Genomic DNA, 27,458 nt, shown 5'->3' with positions numbered 1-27,458 from the left:
GTTTGCGTCCTACTTTTTTCTTATCTCAGCCAACACATGAAACAAACAGGAAATGTTAGCCATTTAGTGAACAGCTTGAATATAACAAGCAAGATTATTAATCTTTCATCCAGATCATTCTAAATCTAGAAAGTTCTGTGCCTGCCCACCTCTCCCTAACCCCTCTCTGAAAACACTGTTATGTAAAATGTCTCTTTGGCTCGTGCCAACTTGTTTGATTTCTGTATGAAAACCAGTGGGACCCACTTTAGTGGCACCAAGCAAATGTTGAAAGCTCTTGACTCCACCCCTGGAATTTCATGATTCAAAGACCCACTTCATAGATATCATCTTAATGTTGTTAAATTGCAGCTGCTGAAATTATATTTTGCCCACTGTCATTTTGCCCTTCTGTTCAACTTTTCATTCATTCATTTATTTATTTTTTTTACAGTAAATCAGAAAAGGGCTGCTTGCCTGCTGTTTGCATTTCATAGTCTTGAATCTACTCATAGTCCATCATCTCATTACTGACATGGATTCAATGGGTGAATTGCAAAGTATGCATTTTTGTTAAATAGTTTAGTGTAGTCAAAGTTTTACCCAAAGAAAGAATCAGATTTAAAGGCATTCTATGCAGGATTTCTGTGGATCCTGTGTTTACAATCTTCCATCTTCAGCTCTGCCTATGCACCCTGAATACCTGACTTTGGTTACCTGGCTAGTAGTCGCTATCTAGCATAGCTAGCTAGAGACAGTTGCTACAGGTAACATTACCTACAGGTCGACCATAAAACAAGCCAACTCAAAGTCACTTTTCATCCCCTTGCCGAACTTCAACTGATGCCACCAAGTAAAAGCAACTCCGAGGTTAATTCTAGTTCTGGAAAAAGGCCTGTTGGCCTGTCATTTTGCTTTGCTGTATCTGGGCTTCTCCTCCACCATTGCACCAGCTAGCTAACTGGAGACAAACACTCTACTGAAATCTAATCCCAGACCAAAAATTTGCCATGTGACAGCAGTTGAATGATAAATGTCCAGAACATCGAAAGCACCCTTATTATGGCTTGTAGGGAAAAAAAATGGTGACCCTTGCACATGGATTTTACAAGGATGTACTTTATAAATCATTCGATATCTTAAAAATGTGCTCAAGAATATATTACTTACACCCCAGTAGTTTCATGATCTGTACTTTACTTTGCAAAATTACTAAATGCATGACCCACTTCCTTGAAATATTTATCTGTATAAGCTGGCTGATTTGAAACAGAATGTCCCTCAAGCGATTTTTTTCTCAAGGCATGAAATTTGAGTGCTGTTTTATACTGCTACAAATCTTGTATTCATAAGCAATGATGCCTGCGTCTCACAATGTCAAATTCGCTCTCTCCCATTCAACAGGGTGACAATAAACCCCAAGTCAGCCATGCTTGGGAATACCGAAAATATTTACAGCTTATCATAAAATCTCAACAGTCATTACCGAATTGACCCTCATTTAGGGGTGGGTCGTCAATCACTCCAGATCAACCAGACAGGCTTTAAAATTTACGGTTTCCTCTGGGGCCAGGTGAAGAGACAGAATACCGAAAGGCCTGTTTTAACAGGATTTAAGGAGGGCTGGCGGGTGGGGGGGGATTAATGACTCAAGGCAACTCAAGCAAAATATTGTCATGATCTGGTCATCTAATGAAGGACCCCAACTGTCTGCAACAAAGAAGAAGCTGAGAATACTTGGAGAAAAATGTAGCTTTTGGCATTTGGATCCCATCACTGTAACCCTCGCTTTAAGTGACAAGCAGCAGGGATTACAGCGGGCGTCAGGCCAAAGATGGTCATGTCAGGTCTGCTAAAGTGACCTTTCTAATTGTAATTCTGCCTTTTTCTGGAGTTTTTGGAATTGACTCAATTGACTATTAAACCGATGGGATGAAAGGAGTCTGGAGACGCGTAAGTACCCTCATTAATGCCTTTCATCTGAGAGACAAAGCACCCATCAGGGCATTTCAACAGGTTATACTGAGGCCCAGAAAACCCATGTGAAATATAGGCACACATTTTTAAACTGTGATAATTTAAGGTGGACATTTTTACATATGTGAATATAAACAGCATATGTAGGATTTATAGCTGATTCACAATGAAAACTGATAATTTCATGGAAATTTTACCAATAAGCTACATATATAAAACTGGTATGTTAATATCATATTTTAAGCATGGATCAAACTTACTCAGAGTGTCTTGCACTGCTAACTGTTTTAATGAAGCAACCCATTTTTTTTTTTACAGCGGGAAATATTGACAGAAGCAATTCAAGTCAAGTATCTTGCTCAAGGGTACAGCAGCAGTACTTTACCAGAGAACCAATCCTACAACCTTGGAGTTCCATGCCATTAGCTGCTATGGGAGACAGACATGGTTCATGTTATGCTGTTCAGTCATGCTGTCATTCTGGACTCCCCAGTTCAGTCGACTGGAAGCAGACCTAACCTTTATGATAACGGAAGCACAGGTAGAATTTTCTGCAGGGCACAGTTTCATTGTAAATCGCGAGCAGGACACAGAAAACACTGTCCCTGATGATGCATAGGCATTACAACCCTCATAATTTAAATGGCCACATGATCTTTTTGTGGCAGTTAATCCTTTCAAAATGCATGTATTTACGTCATTTAGATGTCACCATCTTTTTGACTTTCTGGCTGCTAAAGATAATAAACAATTCCCAACTGTAGGAGTGTTGCACTAATGTTCAGCCACCTTTTTTTGCCTGAGTTTCAAATAAATGTCCTAGCACCCTGACAACATGCTCTGTCTAAGACTTAGCTTGATAATAGGGTTACTCGTGTGCCCTCTGTACAGACAGTTTAATTTAGTGCCTTTGCATAACATGTGAATGAGACTCTGCTTAAACACATTGGAGATAAGTGGTACCCAGGCAAGGAAATAAATGAACTCTTATCAGAGCAAAGACCCTGAACTGACAGGGTCTAAATGAAAGAGACAATGAGAGAAACACTTCTCCTTTCATTGGTACTCTCAAGATTGTATCCATTTACTCATTGAAATGTTCAATTCCCTAATATCAGGTCACAATCAGACAAACCGGTAGTGTTCAAAGCAGCAATTTTGTAATATAAATTGTTCTCATTTAATTATTAAACTGAGGGTTTGTATTCGTTTATTTTTTTATTTTCTTTTGAGAGTATCGGTAAGTAAACTGCCATGTAAAATACTGGAATCTATCATTAGAGATAAGTTAGAAGTGTTTCTTGAAAATAACAACATCCTGAGGGATAGCCAGCATGGTTTTCGCAAGGGAAGGTCATGCCTGACAAACCTTCTGGTATTCTTTGAAGAAGCTACCAAGTGTTTTGACTATAACGAGGCTAATGATATTGTATACTTAGAATTCCAGAAAGCATTTGATAAGACTTGACATGACAGACTTGTTAGCAAAATGAAGACATTAGGAATTTCAGACTGATTTGGAACTGGCTACAGGGTAGAACACAAAGAGTAGTAGTAGGAGGGATATTATCTGAACAGGGAAGTGAGTGGGAAGTGGAGCCCCACAAGGATCAGTGCTGGGACCACTGCTCTTCTTCATTTATATCAATGACCTAGACAGGGACAAAGAAAGTACATTTGTCAAATTTTCAGATGAAAACTGTGAGGCCCAGCTAATAGTTTGGAATCTACTACAGTGATCCAAGAATATTTAAACAAAATCCAGATGTGGAAATACAATATAACCAAATGTAAAGTTCTGCATGTGGAAAATTAAGTAATTTTACTTTGCCATAATAATCCCTCCATATGCTTTAATAGTGCAGTGCAGGTATGGAAATATATGGAGGTCTTTCTAAAATAATTCTATGATGCACCATTTTTGTTTTACCCTTAAAACATGTTTGCTTACTCTTGGCACCACCACCTCTTTGCTGATAATGATATGTTTGATCATATGCTTAATTAAGCAGGGCCTTTATTGTCTTGAGTAAATTTTAATAAATCATACCCATCACCATCAGACCTCTCCATACCCCCCTCCCCCCCATCCCCCCCCCCCCCCCACCCCCCCATTCATTCAATGGCGCAGATGTGCCGCTTTTTCTCCACTCGCATTACACATATGAATGACTGGTTTAAAAAAGCTGGAGTGGATGCGCCTTTTATCCGTCTCTAATTAAAATTCCCCCACCCCCTGTGTTTAATTAAAAAGCGTTCGCCACGCTTGAGGGGCAGCCCTCCGCCTGCAGCCCCAGGTATTTCAGACGGGCTGTGCGTGGCTCTGTGGTAATGACCTTATGGAGATGACTGAGGATGCTGGCTAAAGAACAGAGCTTCACTGCACGGAGGGGGATTCACCGAGTCACTGTGTTCTTATAGGGCATACCCACTGAGAAAGCTGCGGCCATTGCAACTGACGCGAGGACAATCATTCTGCATTGTGGCAGACCTGGACTCCAGAGGCTGAGGAATCTGCCCAGCTAAAGGTACTGTATGAGATCATTATTATAGCAGAAATTGCAGTATTTCACTAATGAACATATATAATATGAGCATCCTCACTTGTCGATACTTGTTCCTGTCATGCATTCATAACTGTAGTCAATGAGTGGGATTCGTTTTAGCATCACATTATGTCTGGTACAGTGATTATCAGCAAGTCAGTTTTTGTTCAACTTAACGACTCTCAGTTCACTGGATGTTTATGAACATTTCACATTTTGGAATCATGCTGCATCATATTGACTTATATTGCAGTGACAGTACATTTTGCACCACACGAGATAACATTTAGATAGCAGTAAAAAAGCAGAAGAGTTTTTAATTGGTTCAATAATAGTCCTCTACCCCACTTCAGATTTCCAGGCGCAACATCAGACTTTGATGATCAAGCGATCCGCCCAGCCCGGACGACCCATTGGAGGACGCGTGAGGGGGATCGGATTAGCATAAGAATGGCGCTCCTGCCCTCCCCTCTCCCAGTTTGACGGGGAAGGCTGCTGTGGCTGTCGCGTGCACAGAGTTCGCCCGGCTTCTCACGTCCCACCCTGTGCCACCCTGTGCCACCCTGTGCCACGCTGAGTGACGGGAGGGGGGAGGACAGGCCTGTCACGGCCCATCGGCATGGGGTGGATGAGGGCAGGGCACTAACCCCCCACCCCCCGCACACACACCTGTGAGTACCGCTTTTCCTTTCCTTCTGAGCGCCGTGCACGTGTGTGTGTGTGTGTGTGTGTGTGTGTGTATGTGTACGTGTGTGCATGTGTGAGTACTGTACATGTGTGAGTGAGTGTGAGTCTGTGAGTGTGTGTGTGCGTGGGTGAGAGAAACTTAGTTGTCATTTTCTGTAAATTGTGCTATACTCTATATATAATTGTTGTATAATTATGGAGTGATAGGGGAAGGAGAAGTACTGATATTCTAACCATTATCAGTAGACAAAGGGCTGAAATATTATTACTGTAACCAGGTATTGTTACACAGTAGAATGTTCAACCACTTTGTTAAACCACTTTTACAAAGTATATACGGTCCCTAATAAACCCATATGCACTCGTTTAGAGTTAAATTAACACTGGATTATAAACACACTATGTTGGCCTGTACATATACCTTCTTATTATTATTGTTGTTGTTGTTTCTGACCAACACTGCACCATCAGTGAAACTGTTTTTTAATATTACTGTTATTTTCACCATAATTGGGGTGTTATGTTTTGTATATTCTCACTCTGCTATGTGGCAGTTACGCTTTCACAGTCATTGAATCAGGCTTAGCTTGTGCAGGCCAACTGTGTGCGTCCACTTTACGACAGGGGTCACTGGTTGGGAACAAAACAGGAATGTCCTGCCGAAAATAAATAAGAATAAATAAGAAGAGGGTCACATCTAATAGCTGGAAAGCCTTTGGAATACTGTATCACTAAATAAATCTGTCAGGAAATAAAAAATAGCATTTCTATTTCAAATACACTGCTCTTTAAAGTTGATATTCATATTTAACGCATACAAGCATGAGGCTATTATCTGTAAAAGTTGTCACGATATGAAATGACGACATTAATCAAATAGAATTCAAACGATAAAATAAACTTAACTCTGTGTTTTGCATTACCCAGTATCCACGTCCAGATATTACTGTGAATGTTAAAACGGCATATTGAACATAAATCTAAACCCACTTGGGAATGATTACAAGCTGGGTGAAATGCTATCTTTCTTTAGGGTGGTTGACTTTTGTGGTCAGCGCGAGAATTTACACGCCTGCAGGACATGCTGGAACAAAACTGAAGTGCCCTTTCGCTCTTATGTCCCAGGACAGTCAGAACATTCCTAGAAAGAGAATGACTATTTTTGGGGGAGTTAAGAACTATGGTATTAATGGGGGCTGTTCTGTTTATGCTTTCTACACTGCAGTTAGAGTAGACATCTCAGCATCCACCAAATACTAGGTTTTAAGAAAGTAACAGTAGGCCTACGTCTCATTTTAGACTTTTAACTAAAACATAATTAATGTTGTTTTTTAACTTATGTTACACAGAAAAAGTGCTACTTCATTTAACCTTTTGATGTTTAATGTTTGACCCCTAGAGCCACTATCCAGCAGATTTAATATATTCTCAGCTGGCCATTTTCCCACCAATGTGCCATAATGAACAATTTGTTGATGACAGCAGCAATGCTACATATATGGCTAAGAGGCTTGCGCTCCTTACAAGTGTTCAGACCTGGTTCCATACTGATCAGAACACTAACTATACAACTGATACATTTAGAACATTCTAATTTGACTTCCATCTTCAGCTTTGTGAATATTAGTGGATTAAGAAAATTCCTCTGAATGACAAGCCTCTCGATTGAATGTGAGCAGGCCGGGGGCAGGCTGAAGCTGGGTACCACCAATTTGGGAACGCGGAGGAATGGGTACTGTGTGTAGCCAGGATTCTTATCAACCATGTCCAGGTAATGACTGTTTTCATATTCCTTCATGTGAAGCTGTCAAATGCGGGGAGCTGGGGGAACCCGCAGTTTCTATTGTCACCGCTCCCTGCAAGCCGTCTCCGTTGCACGCCTGTCCGCGACTGGCACCAGCAGGGGAAATCCGCGCTTAAAATCCTGCCGCCGCACTGGCGACAACGTACCCCGCGGTGTTAATTAAAAATCTATTTTTGCCGCGCTTCCCCCTCGTTTGTGCGTGCTTTCCTCGCGCTTCGTCTCGGATGCTCTTCCGGCGGCTGCCTGCGTCACGGGCTGACGAGCTCGGATGCCCCTCATCTGGGTCGGCACCTGCATGCAGGGCTGCCTCTCCCTAGCAACAGCTTCGCCGGTCCCAGTCGTGCTGCCGCCGCCACTTCCCTGCCAGTAATTGGCAGCGTTCCTCAGAGGGGCCATATGCTCTTCATGAGCTGATTGTCGAAAAAAGATGGAGATGCTTCAGTTTCACTGACAGACATTTCAGTGCCAGTGCAGAGCACCAGAAACACCTTGCTTACCGTTATTATAACACATGGGACCCAGGAGGGGCAGCATGGGTGGAACGGTGTTGTACCCCTCCTTACTCCACATACCAGCGGCTCAAACGTCCTGGTGCTGTAAATCGCCATTTGGAATTATGGTCACACCCTGCAGTTCAGTGTCTGGTGCAGTTTAGTGATGGTTCCTGATCTGAGAGATTACAAATATAGAGTACTGCCCGTGAATTTTATCAAAAATAAATTAATGGGATGAGAGAATGCTCTTTTTTTTCAATGTTTTTGTTGTACAACAGATATAAACACAAAAATGTTAAAAATGCCATAATATGCAGTTCAGAAATATGCTGTGATATGGGACTTGGAACGACTCAGAACTATGCAGTAGATCAGGCCCTGTAATTCCAACTGCTCACGACAGTTGACACAGAGGAATTTCCGTGAAAGGGTTCAGCTGGGAGTAACTTCGAAGAACTCTGGGTCTTAAGTCAGAGAAAAGTCAACTAAGTGCAATTATGTTATGCTTGACCACCTTCCAAATAGCTGCCATCAAGCGTGTGGTCAACAAGGGCATGGTGTTATCATGCCCTTCTCCACTGGAGGAACAGTGTAGTAGCTAATATTTCAAATTTTAAAGTGATTCTTGGCCTGACGCGTAAACTCAGGTTGCCTGGTTTTACTCACTCACCCAATCAGTGTCCAGATTATGGTGAATGATGGCATTTCTTTCGGTGACCTCATGAAAGAATGATTTTTCAACTTTCCTTTTAAGGTCTACCTTTTCGCTATTCCTTAAAAAAAAAACATTTTATTAGAAAATACCATGCCAGACGACAACAAACATTTCAGTGATTTACGCTCAAAGCGGTGGCTTTACCATCTTGTCACCGTTCACAATGAAGAATGAAGAGCATATGATTTGGGCATTCTTGCATTAAACCTTTTTCTGTGTTCACATAATCAGCTTTCATGATTCATGGAATTGCTTTTTATGCTAAAGTGAATATACTATTGATCGTATAATTGTAATTGTATAATTGTAATTAGAAAACAAACACAGGTCACAGGTTTCTAATTGTAATTAGAAAATGAACACAACACCTGCAGGTGCTTTACTTACTCTGTGTGTTCAGTAAGTTTATATGCAGTGTTTGTTTTTTTTTTGGCAGATTCCAAGAAGCTATGGCAAACACCTCTGCTGCTGCCAACGTCTCTGTCGACACTGGTGGCGACTCCACCCCCTGTGTTCCCTGGAGGAGCCAGGGCTCCCGGGTGGCCCTGTACATGTTCATCATGGCTGGGATAGCCTGCACCGTGGTGGGAAACTTCCTGGTTGTGCTCGCCATCGCCTACTTCAAACGACTGCAGTCGCCCACCAACTCCTTCGTCATGTCCCTGGCTGTGGCTGACTTCCTGGTGGGCCTTATCGTCATGCCCTACAGCATGGTTCGCACGGTGGAGGGGTGCTGGTACTTCGGGCCCACCTTCTGCGAGGTCCACTCCAGCCTGGACGTCATGCTCTGCACCGCCTCCATCTTCCATCTCAGCTGCATCGCCTTCGACCGCTACTACGCCGTCTGCAACCCCCTGGTGTACGCCTTCAAAATGTCTAGGGTCAGAGTCGGCCTCCTCATCGTGGTCTGCTGGGTGGTACCCCTGCTGATCTCATTTGGGCCCATAATGCTGGGGCTTCACAAGGTGGGCATTGACATCCAGCTACCCGAGGGCATTTGCGCCTTCCTGGTCAACCGGGTCTATGCCGTCATGGCCTCCTTGGTGGCCTTCTACCTGCCCATGGTCATCATGCTGGTGGCCTACTGGAAGATCTACAAGGCTGCCAAGCGGCAGGCCATGCAGATCAGCGCAATGGAGCACCAGATGACTGTGCATGGCTTGAACTCGGCGGGCAGGAAGCAGAAGCAGAGGCAGAACTGCATGAGGAGGGAGCGGAAGGCGGCCAAGACCCTGGGCATCATCATGGGCGCCTTCCTTCTGTTTTGGCTGCCCTTCTTCACCACCAACGTGGTCGATCCCTTCATCGAGTACCGAACAGCCGGGGTGGTCTGGGACGTGTTCCTCTGGCTGGGATACGTCAATTCCTCCCTCAACCCTTTCCTGTACGCCTTCTTCAACCGGTCGTTTCGAAGAGCCTTCTTTATGATCATGGGCTGCAGGATTTGTCTGCCTGGTTCTCCCGCCAGTATCGATCTTTCTCTTACCAAGAGGGATGCTAATGAACACATAGAAAACTAATAGGTCATCCCCCAACTGTTTTTGTCCCCCTTACAGTGTTCTCTGATTAATGCACTCTAATTATCTCAAGAGGTATACTTCAAGATTAAATTAATTTTACATTACCAACTGATCCTTACTTTACTATCAATACCATGAACTGTTTTGACTGGCTTGGTTTTCAAGTTAATTAAGTTTGCTAAACATACCGAATCAACCCTGTTTTTCTTAAATAATTTGTTGTTTGTCATTTTGACAATTTAGAATATGGGTATGTAAATATGTAAATGGTCATTTCTATTGTAGAGGAGCCAATGTGAAAATGTGCACTCACTTTTGAAGGGACCTTGCATGGGAATATCAAATGTCCAATTGCATCTCAGAAGGCTTCAGTATTTATGGGAAACAACTTCTATTGCTTAAAATATACAAGAAAGATAATATAATTTCTCAGGTGTGGATGCAGAAAGTACAAAAACTTATATGTACTGTAAGAGTTCCTCCCTTTTTCCAAATAAATGTTTCTTTCTGTGAAAATTTACACTCCATGTTCTGTTGATGTTTAATATACGAGCAAGTGTAAAGTCATTACAAAACTGTTATTAAAGCCTTTTGCTTTCCTCAAAACAGGAAGGACGTAATTTGCTGAAAGCAAAATCTGACATGTTATTTTTCATGATGAAAGAGCTGTTGCGAAATGATTTCTGCAGCAAAAGGAACAGGTTGGTCAAGTTCTGGCACCAGCTTCCGAGCAGCATGAGTCAGTCGTGCTAACGAGACAAGAAGTTGATCTGGGACATTGTATCAAAGTTACCCCTGACAATTAAGCAATTAAGAAACGTAGTAAAAGAAGGACAGGAAAAGAGCTCAATAGAAAAAATAAATAAAATGAGCTAGATCAAATGTGTAGTCTCTGTCATGGTTTTGGGTGGCTTGAGCATTCTGCTCTATTCCTTTCCACCCCTGCTTCTCTAATTAGAGTTTGTCACGTCGTTTGGGTTAATGGTCCGTACGCATGCAGAATTCACTCTGCCTCCAGACCCCCTCTGCGCTGATTGGTTCAGAGCTTGGCAGGCGTGTTGATTGCATTAGCTGCAGCACCTGTCTAACGTTACTTAAGGTGTGGGTTCACAGAAAGACGGCGCTTTAGTGTCATCTACACACGAGCCGGTACTGGTAACCAAACAGTGGTTTTCAGCGCTTCGTACCTTATGTAAAATTCACGTCCAAGAATTATGCCGATAGGTGTTAATAATCTCTGAAGTGTGAAACTTACATAAGGGAGGTATCTGGTTTAGCACGTTCATGACTCCTTTAGTCAGGATTGTCACAGGGTAGAGAGTTAGGAGGAGATCAGGTTTGCGAGTTGTGCAGTTAGTCCTCTCTCCCTCTGAGCTATGGAGGTTTTTTGAGTGCAGTGCCCAGAGGTTGGGTCTGCATCAGCTCGCTCTGTTGGGCTATCGTTTATTTTATTTTCGTTCTGAGTTTTGGAGAACCGATCTACTCTTCCCCCTTGGTTTGGAGTCCTCCTTTTGAGGTTCCTTTATTTAGTTGGGATATTACCGTGAAGTAGTAGTCGTTTGTTCGTTTATCTTTATCCTTCCTTGATCTCGGAAGAGATTTGGTGGCATGCTCTGCTTTTAGTGAGACGCTTTATTAAGATCCCTGTTCAGTTGCGCTTGGTCTCCGTCCCCCAACCCTTACAGTCTGTGTAGAATAAGTAGGTGGTTTTTTTTTTTTTTTTTGTTTTTTTTTTAAACACTATGCGATTATATTACTAAAATAGTAGTTATTTATTGTATCACATTAAGTATTGAACTGCCAAGTAACAACAAAAAGGAGACTGTAGGCTATCCATTGTTCATTATGGGAGCATTTCATTTTATATAGTATAGTATTTTAGAGGGATTGAATATGAGACGTGATTTTATTATGAATTTTAAGTCTGGAGTGTTCTGATGAAATATAGTCTTCAAGCAGAATTGTTAGTTTGTGTGAAATGTGAGGTATCGCAGATGTGATCTATTAAGGTGTGGACAGCTTTGTGAGAAATGAACCAGATGCATTTTGGGGATTATCTGGTTTCTAAGAATGCCATGAATTATGGAAAATTCAATCTTGAATGACACCTTTCTCTGCATGAAATTAACTTTTATCATGAGGCAAAAATCAGTCAGCCATTGTAATGTGCCCTACATCTTTATTTTACTTTACATCATTACCAGAACCATCTTACACAGCTAGATGCCATAGGTTGGGTAGCTTTTGCATCGCAATCTGTTCTATCGAGATGTCATCCCCCCTATGGGAACTGCTGCTTCTGTTTATAGTTGCAACTTGTGATTTGAAAACCGTGTCTACAAGGGCAGCAAAATCCTACTTTGTATACCTTTAAAATAGAGATAATCCCAGAGAGAGTACTTGTTTGGATGTCGCAAAGCCTTGGCTGTTATGAAATCAGACTCAAAAGAATGTCTGCACTTGGTAGGCTACACTTTTTCCAGGGGCTAATTTTCATATTTGGTGAATGTTCCTGGAAACCTTTCCAGTAATGTAAAGCTCCGGTACGATATGCATGCTACATCCTTATTGTAAGGTAAAATGCAATTACCATTTTTTTCAACTGCTGTAGGTGGTCTTTAAAAGATTGCTGTTGTGCCATGTTCCTGCTTTTATTGCTGAGAGCAGCAGAAAATATATAGGCATAGTCAAATCACTTATACTTTTGGATTTTCCATCCTCCACATTATAAAGCCCATTTAATCTCAAAGTCAAGGGATAATTTCACTGCAAATAATAGAACATCATGTACCACGAGTGTGGAAAATATAGTTTTATGGAGTAAAGCAATTGTGTTTTTACATAGTAAACTTTCTCTAGTGGTGCAAAAGAATTAGAAGGATTTTGCATATTGGAACTTCCTGCATTCCACGATGAGCAATAAAGCCACACTGCCACATGGATCCAGCTCTTATTCATTACGTTTATTTCATTCATTGTTGAAACTGGATACATCATCTTTACAAATGAGTTGTGCACGCGTGCCATGACCACGCAGCTGCTCCTTGTATTTGCAAGCATGAAATGCAAAACACTTAGTCATTTAAAAAGTAACGGACATGGTACGACACTAAATACACAAGTTCCATTAAGCCCAAGTAATTGTCCACAGGGCTGTTGGTCAATGGTCTATGAAGTAAATATTAAATATCTAAATACAAAGACATTTTGTAAACACAAATAAGGTTGTAAATTCATTTGAAAGCATGAGAATACATACAGTATCACAGATGCCTTTAAGTGTAAGTGTCCCTCGAGGAAAGCAGCTTGCAATCTGTAAATCTGAGTGGTTGTGCAATCTCATAGTGCTGGTCAATCTGGTCATGATCGATCTGGATTTTGCTCTGCTACGCCTTGCGATCGCAGTGATGCCCATTGTTTGAGGCAGTTAATTCCTCTGGAATTCCTTCGTGTTGATTCACTTGGTCTGGTTCTGCAGAGAAGGAACATGTTGAAGGGCTATGACTACTCATAACGCGGGGCGTGGGGGGGTCAGGCACTATCCCCACCAGTGACATCAGCTGGGGAAGCTAAGTATTTGATAAACAGCAAACAGCGGCAATTGTTCTTAAATTTTTTATCGTAGTTTTCTGTCAGAAAGGGTCCAGTGGGGATGACCATGAGATTTTCTCATGAAAACATATTTAATGACTTCTATACTGCTTTTAGACTTGTTTTTATACATTGATTCCTTGAGTGATAGATATCACAGTGAATATTATTATTATTATTATTTAAATATCGTGTTTACATTTTATTTTGCTGTATGACTTCACATTAGAAAAGGGGATATGATCAAATAAATTGACTCCACCAATGACTGACACTTTCATCAGACCATGATCACCTCTCTTTTTTTTCTGGCAGTCAATTATTGAAGCATCCAACAGACATAAAATCATATAATTGGTCCATTATAACCCATAAGCTGTGTCCACCATGATCAGCCACATATTTCAAAATGTGCTCTTTTAAGTCATAAACACTGGATCACATCTCGAGCCTAACCTAGTGAATCTGATGATGCAATTGTCCTGAGCACCTATTACACATGATATAAATAACGGCTCTGAAAGCTCTCTAAATGGTTTTTATGCCTGTGCCTGTGCTTTGATTTGAAATCACTGATATGTGTAATAACACAAATTAGGCTTTTTGTTTGCATCAGACCACCTTCTAGCTAGCTAATGGACACTCATTCCCAGGGCAAAAATAACCAAAAATCAATGTTGGCTGACATCAACAAAAGATACTTTTATGACCCCAGATTATAAAACTCTAGTTTAGTTGCCAACCTTATAAATTTGTGAAATGTTTTTTGTGTATTTTTCTGTAAACCAGAAACTGAAAGACTTGTGAGATATTCAAATGTCAAGCAAAATACACATTTAGCAACAAAAAAGCGAAACATAGAGTATTCAGTTATGTTCCAAATCACTCTACTTTGTGCTCAGATGTAAGCTTCACATCCTAAACAAGCCCCTTTCTGCAAAATATTTGTTGTCAAATATGAAACGGGTTCTCCGCATGTCTGTTGAGTTTGTTTCACAGATTACGATCCCGAGAAAAGATCACTTTTTTTTTTTTTTAACCCATGAGTTAAAAAAAAAAAATTCTGACCAGAGATCAGCCTCCGCTGCACTAAATGTCAGTCTCCTTCAGCCCGTAGCATTCCGACAGATCGTACACCTGATAGCCGCTGTGGTCCACGTAGTCGTTGGAGATCCCCATGGAGATGGAGTCGATCTCCGGCTTGCCCAGAGCGGGCGGGGTGCCCTTCCCCGGCCCGTTTTTGATCTTGTTGGACAGGTTGTTCATCTTCTCCTTCAGCTGGAAGGAGGACTTGTGCAGCGGGCGGAGGAAGCTCCACCTCTTCAGGCCCAGGCCTCGGCCCTTGCCCCTGCAGATGAAGGAGTTGGGGCAGGACTCGCGGAGGGAGAAGCTGGGGCTGCAGTCCTCGCAGACCTGCCGGCCCGGGCCCTTGACCGCCGCCCTCCAGCGCTGGTCGTAGAAGCGGCGGAGGGACCGCTTCCGGCGCTGGCACTGGCACTTGAGCAGCCGAGTGAAGGCCCGCTGGAACTCCTGGCTGGAGCACGGGTAGATGACGGGGTTGATGCAGCTGTTGAAGTAGCCCAGCCAGAAGATCACTTTGAAGACCATCCCAGAAGGCTTGAGGGCTGGGAAAAATGACCCTGGAAAGAAGCAGAGGTCGCGTTGGATTAAGATCCACAAACATCTCAGGGGAAACAGTGCCTGTGGATAGTGCAGCTTCCACTCTAGAGTATTTTTGACTTTATGGCTGAAATTCCAGAGCAAATACCACCTGTAATGGAATCGATTCTTAGGACAGGCACTCCAATGCAGCAAAGCAGTTTTTTTGGACTGGTTCTGATGTGCCACCAGTCCAAACCAAACCAGGCCAGTATGAGAGTGTTTGTATACACCCATCTTTCTTATGCTCCACCATCCTCTTCAAGACTGGGTTAAAGAGAGAACTCAGACCAGGACTAAGACTAGTCAAACATTGAGTTGCATCAGATGGAGTTAAGAGTGGAGTTTTATGTTTTCCCCCTGTGCCACATGTGCACACACACACACATGAAAATTATGATTTGCTGATGTAAGTGTATTACCGAAAAGGATGATCATGTAGGAATCAAAAGCAACCCCCCATACCCCCCAGCTATTGTGTGTAGGTCCCAGGACTGCAGAGTGTCACAACACTGGATCCCAGGCACTGACCACACCTAACCTCATCCCCGACAATTTGTGCAGCAACCAACAATTTTCAGCACACTCCAAAACACAGGGACCCCTATGAGTGGCACAGTTATAAATAGACAGGAGGAAATGCAATAGAGGACAGCTGCTGTCAGCCAGAGCCACTTAGACCGCATGTGGGGGACACAATGAGTTTTTTTGGCGAGGGAACGTAATTGGGTGGAATTGGACACAGCGATGAAATTGCACTGGATGACAGAGGCTCATAATTCTCCTGCTTAGTCCACCGCCACTCGCCGAGCTGGATTCTTTGGCCGAGGCAGAGAAAGAGCATGTCCATGTTTTCGAAAAATCTCTCTCAGCTGCAAGAGGGCTAAACTGCTGACTCTCGCCTGCTGTCTCAGGGCTAGACAGTTTAATTCTATGCAATTTATGTGCATTATGTTGGCCCTACAATCACACTTTATATATAAGTTGTTTACAGAAGTCAGATTGGTTCTAATTGAAGTTCCATTAACCGAGTTCACTCGCTAGCTAGCTTTAGCAATGCTATTCTTGCTCAGCTTGCCAATATTAGCTTGCGGTCAATTAGACTAGCTCTGATTGGTAGCATTAGCTAAGCTAGCACTCTTTTCTAGTAAATTAGTTGATTTTTGACCATTTCTAGAAAGTTTGGTAAAGCTAGTCAGTTATTGGACAAGGGTATTCACTGCTAAATTTAGCAAATTGGAATACGACGCATTGTTTACAACTGGCAGCTTCGTTTTTCCAGGGGGTTGTTAACAAGGGATGTTGGGACACATTTAAATGACTGAAGAGTGGCTTCTCCAGTGGTGTCACTCAAATTCAAACTGTCCTTGAGGCATACCCAGGCTCCAGGGTACTGGTGTGATTCATGCATGAAACACTAGAAAACTGCTCTTAAAATATTTCTGTTTGTGTATGTGTGTGTGTGCACGCACGTACACACGCCATGGGTGCCAGAAATCCAGTTTTCGGACCAGAATGTCCCGATTTTCTAATTATTTGTATGTACATGTCCAGTTTGCGGTCCAGACTGGACAATATAATGTCTACTCAGGGTAATTAATGAGTTCAATCTACCAGTAGTTTGTACTGAATTTGTATCTTAATCCCATCCCCAGATCTGTAATCTGTTCTGATAGAACAGAACCCACCTCATTTGCGATTAAGCTTCTGACTGCATGTTGTCCTGTTTCAACTCATTTTAAATCTGACAACCCTATTGCACGTGTGCGTAGGTCCATGCGTGTTTCTGTCTGTCTGTCTGGCTACCCACCACTCTTTTATACCACCCATAATGGCCTTCGCTTCCTCACAATTTAGGGTCAACTTCCCCAGCCGGGTAACCCACACTTTGGCACTTAACTATAATGTGAAAACGATACAGTTTCCCGCCCCCCCCCCCCCCCCCCCCCCCCCACCCAAAATGAGGGGAAAACGACCCCAAAAAACATTTGACCCAAGCGCTGGTGTACCGTTGTAAAACACTTGCAGTCCATTTTTTGTCAGAACTTGACCATTCCCGTGGTCATGATTTTTATGCTGTGCGTGAGCTAGTGAGTCATCATGACTCACATCACATACATGACTTGCATAATAATCACACCGAACGGGCCTCGGCTGCAATAAATTGTACTCTAAGAGCTATAATAGGAAGATAGGAAGCATATTTCTTCTGCTTTCAGCGTCAATTATATGCCAAATTTAAATGGGGACTGGGCACCCTCAAAGAAGGCTGCCAAAAATATGTCACAACTGAGATTGGTTTGATTTTGATATGTTTTGAGTCTGAGTGTAATTACATAAAACTGCCTTGTGTCACTGTTTTTAGTCCTTTTTTCTCATTCACAGCAGTCTTTATTAGATGTCTCTGTGCCTTCCTGTAATGGATTGAACAGAGCCCTCAGCACACACTATCTAACTGCCTGAAAGGATTTGGAAGGATGTGTCTTTCTGTTCTTGATGCCTGTTGGTACTATTACTACTGCATCCTGACATTTACCTATGAACAAAAATATCACTTTTTGCTCAATGTTACACAATATCTATGAGGTCAAAACATGTTGTTTTCATTCCTTGTTGCTTCTACAAAAATAAACTCGCTGTCAAACAAAGACAGGACAATCAAAGAGTTTTCAGTGAACCGAAGCAGGAGGATGATAAAACCTATACATTGTTAGGACAGTTTAGCCAAATGCATTCAAAGATTAAAAAAAAAAAAGAAAACACTGCCTGGCTTGGAAACAGGGGTGGGAGGGGGGGTCATCAGTCAATGTAAAACCCTATTTATTTTATTAATACACTGACAGCTACTTTATTATTTCAACAGTCCATCATATTTACAGACTAGAGGAATTAGTGCTGCTTGTTCTGTTCCTGCTTATCTCATCAGCTGCACTATCACTGTCTAGGACCTTCTCAAATACCTTCTCATTGTAGTTTTAAATGTAGTTTTTCCACTCATTTGTGAGTTCTGGTCATATTTATCTAGCTACAGTGCAGCTAGCAAGCCAAGAGTTGACAGCCTACATTTGACATCCTACATTTGGATGTCATATCGGCTAATAAAATCAATACAAATAGCTAAAATAAGTAGACGTAAATTTTCTGGCAAGCAGAGCAGCTATGGTCACTTTCACTTGCCAATTCAGGAAAGGACCAGCATGCCAGGACTTCCTCCATTTGGGTGCTGGAATCTTCCCTTAATTCTATCCACCTGGAAAAAGCATCTCCATCTTACCCTCCATCTGTCAGGCTCCAGTCAGGCTTCACCTTCTTACTTTTTTTGCCAGAGGCATCTGCTTCTCATTTAGCACTGCTATCTGGCCTTCACCACTACCTGCATCTAAGCTGAAAATTTGACACAGCGATGATCCACAGGCACTTCCTGGATGACGGTGACATCCATGTTGTGGTAGGGAAGCCGTAATTAAAGCAATACGGTGAGTGGATGTGGTTGGTGCACAAAATTTTTAATCGGATTATTTTCACCAATTGATAAGCCACAAAGTAATAATCAGTCTGGCTTATAATGCAGGGGAGTAGCACATCTTTCCGCTAAAATCAGGAAACGATGCATACCTTCCTGGGCTAGTTCAGGAGTTTGGGTTGTTGTACTGGAATTCTGGCGATGATGCTTTTGGTTTGGGCACTGACGGGAGAGCCCACAAGAGTCTAACATCTTGGTTCTTACATTGTTGAGGCCTGTAACACAGCTCTCTGGATCACCAATGCAAAATGGTGTCAAACTGTCGTCACTTCGGCGCCTTGATCTGAAAATAAGCTTGGACGCGTCTGTAATTTAGCTGTGTGACGTGCATGACTGAATATCTCAGATGCTGGGGATTTTCTTTCACCATCTCTAAGCCCACTGTCGAGCCTCTGGCTATGGGCGAGAAGTACTGTGGCTCTGAAGTGCTAAATAATGTGAACACGTACTGCTGCCAAGCAGGAACAAGCACGGCTTTAATAAAACAACAGTACTGGCATCTACATGCGCAGACACTCGACCAAAACAACATATTCTCATGCAGCACGTAACGAAATGTACTGGCATGCCAGTAAGCTCAACGACAGTCTCGCTCTTAGAATACAGATGGACCCCCTGTTGCCCACAGGTGTCCCACGCATGAACTTCATGCTGCTGCCAATCAAATCACTGGAGAAGAGGGTGACAGGAGACTAAAAAAAGAGAATTTAAATATAGTTTGTCGAGAAACTAAGAAGAGGCTAGACAGCAGGCACGGTACACAGAAAATCGAAAAAAAAGACAGAGGTGTAATATGAGCATGCAAGTAGGGTCCAACTATACAAGTGGCAGCTTTTGAATGTGTCTGCAAGTCAAGACCCTATGTATGCTGCCCTTACATGGACTTATAGCACAGGCTAAAACCATGTGAGAAATGTTAAGATGTAAATATCAATTAAAACTTTTTTTGACTGAACCACAACAGCGGGGCCAGCCCTACAAACGCAAATGTCTGTGACTGAGTGAGTGACTGAGTGCGTGATGAAGTTACACCATTGGTCGGCCAGATCACGTGTGTTAGGTCCAGCCATATACTAGGTTTTGACCTGGTCTTGTTTAACCAGTGACTGTAAACTGTTTAAACCGAGAAATGGCTAATGTTACAGCCCAGTGGTGTAGATGTTTGTAGAAAGTCATGGTAATTAAAGGTTCTCGGGATTTTCCCACGTCTGCCCAGTGTCCGGGCGGTGCCCCCCATCGCTCCCGACCCAGGACCACCACAGAACTGTTTTATATGGCAGACACGCTTAAAACTGTCACTCGCAGACTGCAAATAAATCAGCCTCAGCACGGAGATTATTTACAAAACTCAAAATTTGCACTCTACCCCTCTGCTTATAACGGGCAAGATTTATTCTAACTCCAGGTGCCAATCTGTTCCTGGAATCTATGAAAGTTATATATTTTTTAGCCATGGCTAAAATCTTAGCATAAAAAAGATTGAAGATAATATCACATTTGTTTCTCTCGCGCTAATTATTTCCCTTGGCAGAGCTTTTCTGCTATCCCTGTTGTGGAATAGAGAAATATTCTCAGTCGCTTGGGAAAATGAATATAAACATATTAGTCTTACTGTGCCTTATAGTAGAGGGAGACAGAGCTGTCTACAGAATTCAAAAACAGCCTGTTGCATGCCAAGCAATCAGATAGAGCCAGGATAGATAGAAGCTTATAATAGAGTGCAACAGACCATAGCACCCTTCCAGGCTAATAAACATAAAATAACGTAAAATAAATGTTGCATGGCGCCATGTATCCATGTAGTGCTGTGAACTGAACATATTTTCCCTGCTATAAAACAGATATTTCCCAGCAGGATTATGTACTATTTACTCTGGAGTCAATCCAAATAAACTGTAAACATATCAGTCATACCTACGGCTCGTATTCTTCAGCTTAGCAGTTTTATTTTAGGTAAACTATTGTGGAAATTATGTTCTGTATTGTACAACAATGTTGTATAACTCTTCAATTAGCAGTCCAAATAGAAAAGGTGTTTTTTTTTTTTTGACAAGGTGACAAGTGTATGCTTGTGTATCTGTATGCCACTATATAACGTATGGTTTATGGTTACTAAATTTATTGCTTCCTATTCTGTTACAAGTGCCCTTTTTGTCACTGCTCTTATGACAAGCACGTATGCATGATGCCTGGAGGGCATTGTAAATCCCCGGATAAGAGTGTCTTGTGAATCACTCGATAAATCAATCAATAAATCAATAATTATCAGAATCCTTGTAATGTGATGTAATAACATGACAGCAACTACAAGGCTGACCACAAATGGCGTGTCAGCTTGTAGCCTCCCTGTTGATTGCTTTGAGCTGAAAAGCTTACAGTTGAATATACATCAATAACCACATCAGCGGGGGTACAGTAGTCCTTTGTCCTGATGTGCCCTGCCAGCTTCTAAGTGAAGAAAAAAAAAAAATTTACACCCTTCTTTTTGGATAGCACTTCATGGCACATATTGAAAACTGTGACTGTGCAGTAAAGAATTCAAGGCATCTGGCCCAATTTGGGAAAAAAAAAAAAAAAACTCTGTATAGCAGACTCTCAGAATGTTTATTTGAAAGGCACTCACCAGATTACGACTCAGTAGTTGGACAAATAAACTGAGAACTGAAATAACTAACATTTTGAACAGATGCTTTTAATAAAGAAATCTTATATTTACTAAACTTACATTGAGACCTGAAATAACTAACATTAAATAATAATAATAATAATAATAATAATAATAATAATAATTTTGTCATAATAGGAATGATTACTTGGAAATAGTAAGCCTGAAATTGACAAAATATATAAATTTGAGATGTACCATGAGCAACAAATAATTTAGGGAGACTAAAACCTGAATGCTAATAAAATAACTATTCAATTTGCTCAAATGACTGCCAGCGATATTGTTTTCAACTCATTAAACCAACTGAAATATCTTAGGTGCATTTATTCAATTTTCCCTTGAACTGACGTGGAACCTTTATAATTAATTTTAGAGTCTCAGAGACAAAAAAACTTTAATGAGCAAAGGAGTACTAGCGCGCAACAAAATATCAGAAGCAGCAGACAGACTCTAGCCAAATCAGGCATTCGCTGGGAAAGTCATTCTGATGTGAATAAAACGAGAATGACTAAAGCTGGATCTCCTGAGATATCCATCACTTTACAAGACATGTTGCTTTTAAATAGAGGCTAATTAAATACTGTAAAATAAAATAAATAAAAATAAAAATAAAAATCTATCAATCAGTTGTGAACCCAGTGGGCTCAAATGAGGTCTGCAAACTCATAAATTCAAACTCTTTACTAATTTCACTCCTTAAGTTTTACGTTTTATTAATGATGTTTCCACAGTTTATCAACATAAAGTTTAAATGGCATGGCTCACATCCATTCAAGTGGCCAAAGTCCTTACGTTAATACCTTCCTCTTTATAAAGCCTTGTATAAAAATGTAAGAGTGTCTGCCAAATGCCTGTAATGTAAAATGTAAGGGGACCCTATAAAGAGGGAAGGTTTCTGCAGAAGCTGGTTGCAGGGCATGGTAGGTAAACAAACAGGACTACCCCGGATGAGCGCATGGGTCTAATGGGTGCGAACAACCGCACAGAGCTCACATTCCACAGCAAACTGGAGCGTCCCGAGCAGGAGTCCACTCAGAGGCTAAACAAAGGGCAAAGGGAAGTACCCTGAGGACAGCTGGGACGCCTCACAACAGCGAGATTCCTTCGCTTGATTTTCTCCTGCCGCCACAGAACAAACCCACGCAGGCTTCAAAGGCAGGACTTTTAGTGAGACATTATACACTTTAGCGCTAATAGATTAGTCTATATTGCATATTGATTTGGAAATAGCTTTACATATTGTACCTTTCTATTGCACATAAATATGCACATAAATAAATATGCGTCTCATATAATGATATACCGAAACATATGTTCCTTAAAATGTTGTATATTGCATCTCAGCATACGCAGCTGTTGCATAAGTGTTCCCACCACACTCTGGCCCACAAGGGGAAAGTCATTAAGTGAGTTTATTAATTTTGTTTTCCTCTTTGTGCAACAGCATTGAGAACACGATGGGCTACATCGTGTTGGGCTATACGGTACGTGTGGAAGGGGTCCCAGCTCATTGCCCAGCGCTGTGTTAAGTGGATCATTAAGCTCCGGAAACTGGGCTCAATTAGGAGTGTCATTATGGCAGTGGACCATTGCGCTTAAGGGGGTTCGGAGCGTCCCTGAGCTGGCTGATGGAGCTGGCCAAGATACCTCGGGCACTGCTTTTTGCCAGAAGATGTTATCTATCCCTGGCCCTCTCTCTTGCCTTTGCACATAATTAAGAAGAGGGGCTGGAAAATAAGAGGGGTGCGTTAATTACACGAGTACTGTTGGTCCTGGACAATGAACGCTTGCTAATTCAGTTTAAGTTTAGCAAGAAAACATATTGGACTGTAGGCCTGGAACCCTTTGACTGGATGGACACAGGCCTACAGCACACCAGGAACACAGTGCTTAACTTCACTCCTGGGTCCTTTTTAAAACAAACAGTCACCACATGCCAGACCACGGGCATTTTTAAGATAAGTATTTCACACCCACCCACTCCCCGCCACCACTGTATTTGAGAAAAGAAAGATGCAAAGTGACAGATGTGGCATTCTTTTTCAGCATGGTTCACAAATCAGTGGCCTGTTGACCCCATGTATTTCAAACACTTTCACTTGTGTATTCTAAACAGAAAAGGTCATATAGGATTCTTATATTCTGTCCCTCCATCAATACAGCAGTACCCTTAGGACAATTGAACCTCCCTTAAAATTGATCTCAGAGTATCTCCAGTTTTTTTTGGGTTCCATTTTGTGCCTTTGTAAACAAGGAAATGATCATCATACAGGCTGATGCACACAAATACATACATGCTTCTACATGGCTAATGGTGCACAAAGCTGGTCAAGGAACTCTCCGTGATTTCAAGAGGCGTTTGTATTCTTCTATTCACTCTAACAAATAATCTACGCCTGGCAATCAGGCTGTAATGAGGTACGCATGGCATAGTTCGGAGTGTCCAACCACGCACCAAAGTAATTGGCTATATTGTAAAACACCTCTGCATAATGCTCATCTGACTCTCCCTTTGAAGCAGTAATAAATATCATTATTAGATTATCTGAATGCATCTCGGTCCTCCTTGGATTAATCCCATGCATTTCTATCAACTCCTTTCTGTAATATGAACATTGGCAGTCTGAATTTAATGCATTACTGGGTGAAATGTAAAGGCTGTGCGTATTTTGTTGTGAACAGATGTACTGATGTACAACTAATGCGTGATACAGTCCGGGCCAGAATGGCACAGAGAGGGAGAGAGAAGAAATGTAATTTTAGTCATTACCCACAATAGCCCTAAGAGAGCATTTCATTTGTAGGCCTACTAATGCTTTCAATGAAAGCCATTTGCGGCTGTAATTAATGACGGGAAGGCATTCGTTTTATTCTATTCCCGTTACTAGCCTGACTTCCTCTCTTCGGTTTAACACAGTCTAGTTTTCCCACGCAGGAGACAGTTAATGCATGGTGAGAAAGTCACTTTGTCCTGCCGAACAGACGAATCGTTCGCAGTTTATTTTTCGTATTTAATGAAGTAACACTTTTTTGCAACATCTACTGTTATGTGGGCACAATAACCGTCTGCAATTATTTCAAGACAGTGGCAGTACTTCCTCACTACGAGATCTTATAGACTACACTTTCCTTTATGCCTGTGGTTTAAGATATCGGCCACTGTTCTTTCTTGACGGCTTCAATCTTGAGAGTGATTTATCCCATGCTGTAAATAACTTCATGTTTACAAAATACATGCTGTCATTACGTTTCCGGTTGCAACTAATATGTTGTACGGTCTAAACCTCAGGTTCTATTTAGCTAAAACAGATTTTTTACACGGCATTACCACTTTTTGGTAAATAGCCGCTGTGACTTATCTCCTCTGACGTGCAGAACTGAATTTATACTACGCCACCATGTTTAGCACAAGGGAGTCAGGGTCCATTCAATTGATCATTTTACATGCAAATAAGAAAACGCCTTCACAGAAAGTTAAGTGAAAGTGAAGATGCGTCACATCGTGCCTGATTGTGCCTGATATATATATATATATATATATATATATATATATATATATATATATATATATATATATATATATGTATATATGTGTATATATATGTGTATATATATGTATATATATATATATGTGTGTATATATATATATATATATATATATATATATGTGTGTATATATATATATATATATATATATAATTCTTTTCAGTCCAGATTTAGCGATGATGACGTAGGCGCTGATGTTCATTCAAAATTCTATTACGTAAACAACAGCCAGCCGAAAATATATACTATATATAATATATACTAGATGTTCGACTTACGCTTTAGTATCAACAACAGACATAACCAATCCGATTTTTATCCTTCTACAATTACAAGTGATTGCCAACGGTCAGCATTTCGTGCAGAGAACAGGGTAGCCCACGTCACGCATCAATAACAATTTCCTATAACGTATATCTTTACTTCAACAGTAGTCTTTTTATATTGAACTTAACATATAGCTTTTTGACATATCATGATTTTCATAGTCATATTTCTATCCAGATCAGTGGGCTACTATATTTGCCTCGAGGATTTGAATTTTAATTATTGAATAGTGCCCAAGAAACCAGTGCATATGTAGCTAATTAGCTCATCTTAAATTAATAAATTAATAAAGTCATTTTACATTAAGTAAACATATCTTAAATAGTATGCTTACTGCAACGGGATGTATATTTCAACGGATTCCTTCACTTATAATTTTTATATGTGTATAATATGTGTATAAGATATAAGTATAAATTATGTATTGACTACGGCTTGGGTGATTCTAATAAGCTACTGCATTACGATTCAAATGGAGTAGAATCCTTAAACAATGTATTGCAAAGTGAGACTTTTTCAAAAATTAAATCAGTGGACTACAACCCATGCTGCGACTCACTGCGCCCTCCTTAAATCCTAACAACAGGCAGGTTCAACAGGTGCTTTTCGGATTTAATTAACTAGCAGACAAACACGCTATTTTGTGTGCCTGTTGGCTACTGTATACTATATTTTGTCCATTTAATTGCATATTTGTGAATATATATTGGTGAGACTAAGAAGGCTAGTTTCAGTTGCAATATTCATCATAGGCGGAATTATACAGTAGAATACGAAAGACCGTCGATCCTTTTCTCTCCAAATTGTACGCACAGTCAAATAAATAAATAAATAAATAAATAAATAAATAAATAAAACACATACCTAGTGGTAAAACAAAGAAGAAGGGCAGCCAGCAGACTATGAACATCCCGACAACAATTGCCAGGGTTTTCGCCGCTTTTTTCTCCCGAGAGAATTTCATCAAACGCACGGAGAGGGAACTTCGGAAGGGATGGGTTTTACTCTTTGTACTTGCCGCGGAGTCCTCCAATACACTTCTGCAGTGAATCCGGAGCACTACATCCATTGACTTGTTTCTTTCCCGTTTGACTCCCGCTTCAAGACTCTTAGTAGTCCGTCTGGCTTCTACATAAACCCTGAAATACATCACTAAGATGACCATGAGCGGGAGGTAGAACGAGAACAGGGAAGAGAAGAGGGCATAGCCTGGTTCTTCGGTTATGCTGCAGATGCTTTCGTCCAAAGGCGGCGGTTCCTTCCATCCTAACAGTGGTCCAATTGAAATCACCATCGAGGACACCCAGACCACTATCAGGATTACCCCGGCTTTCTTTTCTGTCATGATTGTGGGGTATTTTAAGCAGTATTTTACTCCGATATATCTGTCTATTGAAATTATGCACAGGCTCATGATAGAAGCGGTGCAGCACAGTACGTCCACCGCTGCCCAGATGTTGCAGAATACCCTGCCAAAAACCCAGCATCCCAGGACCTCTAAAGATGCCGAAAAAGGCAGCACGATGATACTAAGGAGCAAATCAGCTATAGCTAGGTTAATTATGAAGAAATTTGTTACGGTTTGTAAGTGTCGGTTGCAAACCACAGAAAGAATAACCAAGATGTTTCCGACGATAGCCACTAATATAAACACGGACAAAAAGACACCGACCCCAATGACTTGAGAATCCAGTGTGAGGTTGGTACAAGTGGTGTTGCTAATATTCGCAAACATATGGTCCAGGAAGGACACGTTGATTCCATTGCTGGAGTAGATTCCACCATAGCTCTCGTTCATCAAGTTAGTATAGGTCATTTTGAAACTCCATAAAGAAAACTTAATTGAAAGTTGGTTCCAACGGGAAACCTTCAGCTATTGCGTTACAACTGTTGCATCGTGGACATGTTTTTGAAATTACTGAAATGCAGGCGCAGGGGACGTGTCTCACAGCAAATACCATTCGGATACATCACTCCAGTCAAAAAAAAAAAAAAAAAAAAAAAAAAAAATCATGGATATGACCAGGTCCACTTTACCAGGCAAAAAGGGTTAATAACATCCCTAACACCATAACTCCACATCAAAGAGTAACATTGCACTGTTACGTTACAAAAATATGAGAAGTTCAACTTTCACTGTCAGTTCTTTGTATATTCCCAACTTCTTTGTTTAAGAAAAATTGCCAGTTCTGAGGTAGCACCATGTTTTCTAATTCTTCAAAATGTACCGCTTTCTTCTAAAAAGTCTGCTATCCAAACGTCCCAGTCAAGTTTGTTTGATATTAAAACGGAGGCATCCTCTGTAAGAACACCCCAAACCGAATTACTGAAGCACAGTTCCTTGGAACTCGCTGTCTAAGATCTCCTCCTCCTCCTTAGTGAATGGTGGGTCAATGACGCGTCTAACTGTGCTGCTCCACGG

General features: G+C 41.3%; 2 protein-coding genes across 2 annotated transcripts; one reads left to right on the top strand and one right to left on the bottom strand.

Moving 5' to 3' along the window:
- The first annotated feature begins 4,266 nt into the window (after positions 1-4,266).
- LOC118228456 (5-hydroxytryptamine receptor 4) lies at positions 4,267-10,168 on the top strand. The gene is made up of 3 exons (XM_035419981.1): positions 4,267-4,484; positions 4,856-5,173; positions 8,639-10,168. Exon 3 carries the CDS (start codon positions 8,652-8,654, stop codon positions 9,720-9,722), a length of 1,071 nt encoding a protein of 356 aa, XP_035275872.1. The 5' UTR covers positions 4,267-4,484; positions 4,856-5,173; positions 8,639-8,651; the 3' UTR covers positions 9,723-10,168.
- A 4,183-nt stretch (positions 10,169-14,351) lies between these two features.
- adra1d (adrenoceptor alpha 1D) lies at positions 14,352-26,852 on the bottom strand. Its single transcript, XM_035419980.1, has 2 exons — positions 25,901-26,852; positions 14,352-14,953 (listed from the first exon to the last, which is right to left on the bottom strand). Exons 1-2 carry the CDS (start codon positions 26,850-26,852, stop codon positions 14,403-14,405), a joined length of 1,503 nt encoding a protein of 500 aa, XP_035275871.1. The 3' UTR covers positions 14,352-14,402.
- Positions 26,853-27,458: the final 606 nt, after the last annotated feature.

The sequence above is a fragment of the Anguilla anguilla genome, chromosome 5 (genome assembly GCF_013347855.1).
Source record: "Anguilla anguilla isolate fAngAng1 chromosome 5, fAngAng1.pri, whole genome shotgun sequence".
Classification (NCBI taxonomy): Eukaryota; Metazoa; Chordata; class Actinopteri; order Anguilliformes; family Anguillidae; genus Anguilla; species Anguilla anguilla.
The sequence above is the reverse complement of the archived record's forward strand: the minus strand, read 5'-3'. Positions and strand labels throughout refer to the sequence as shown.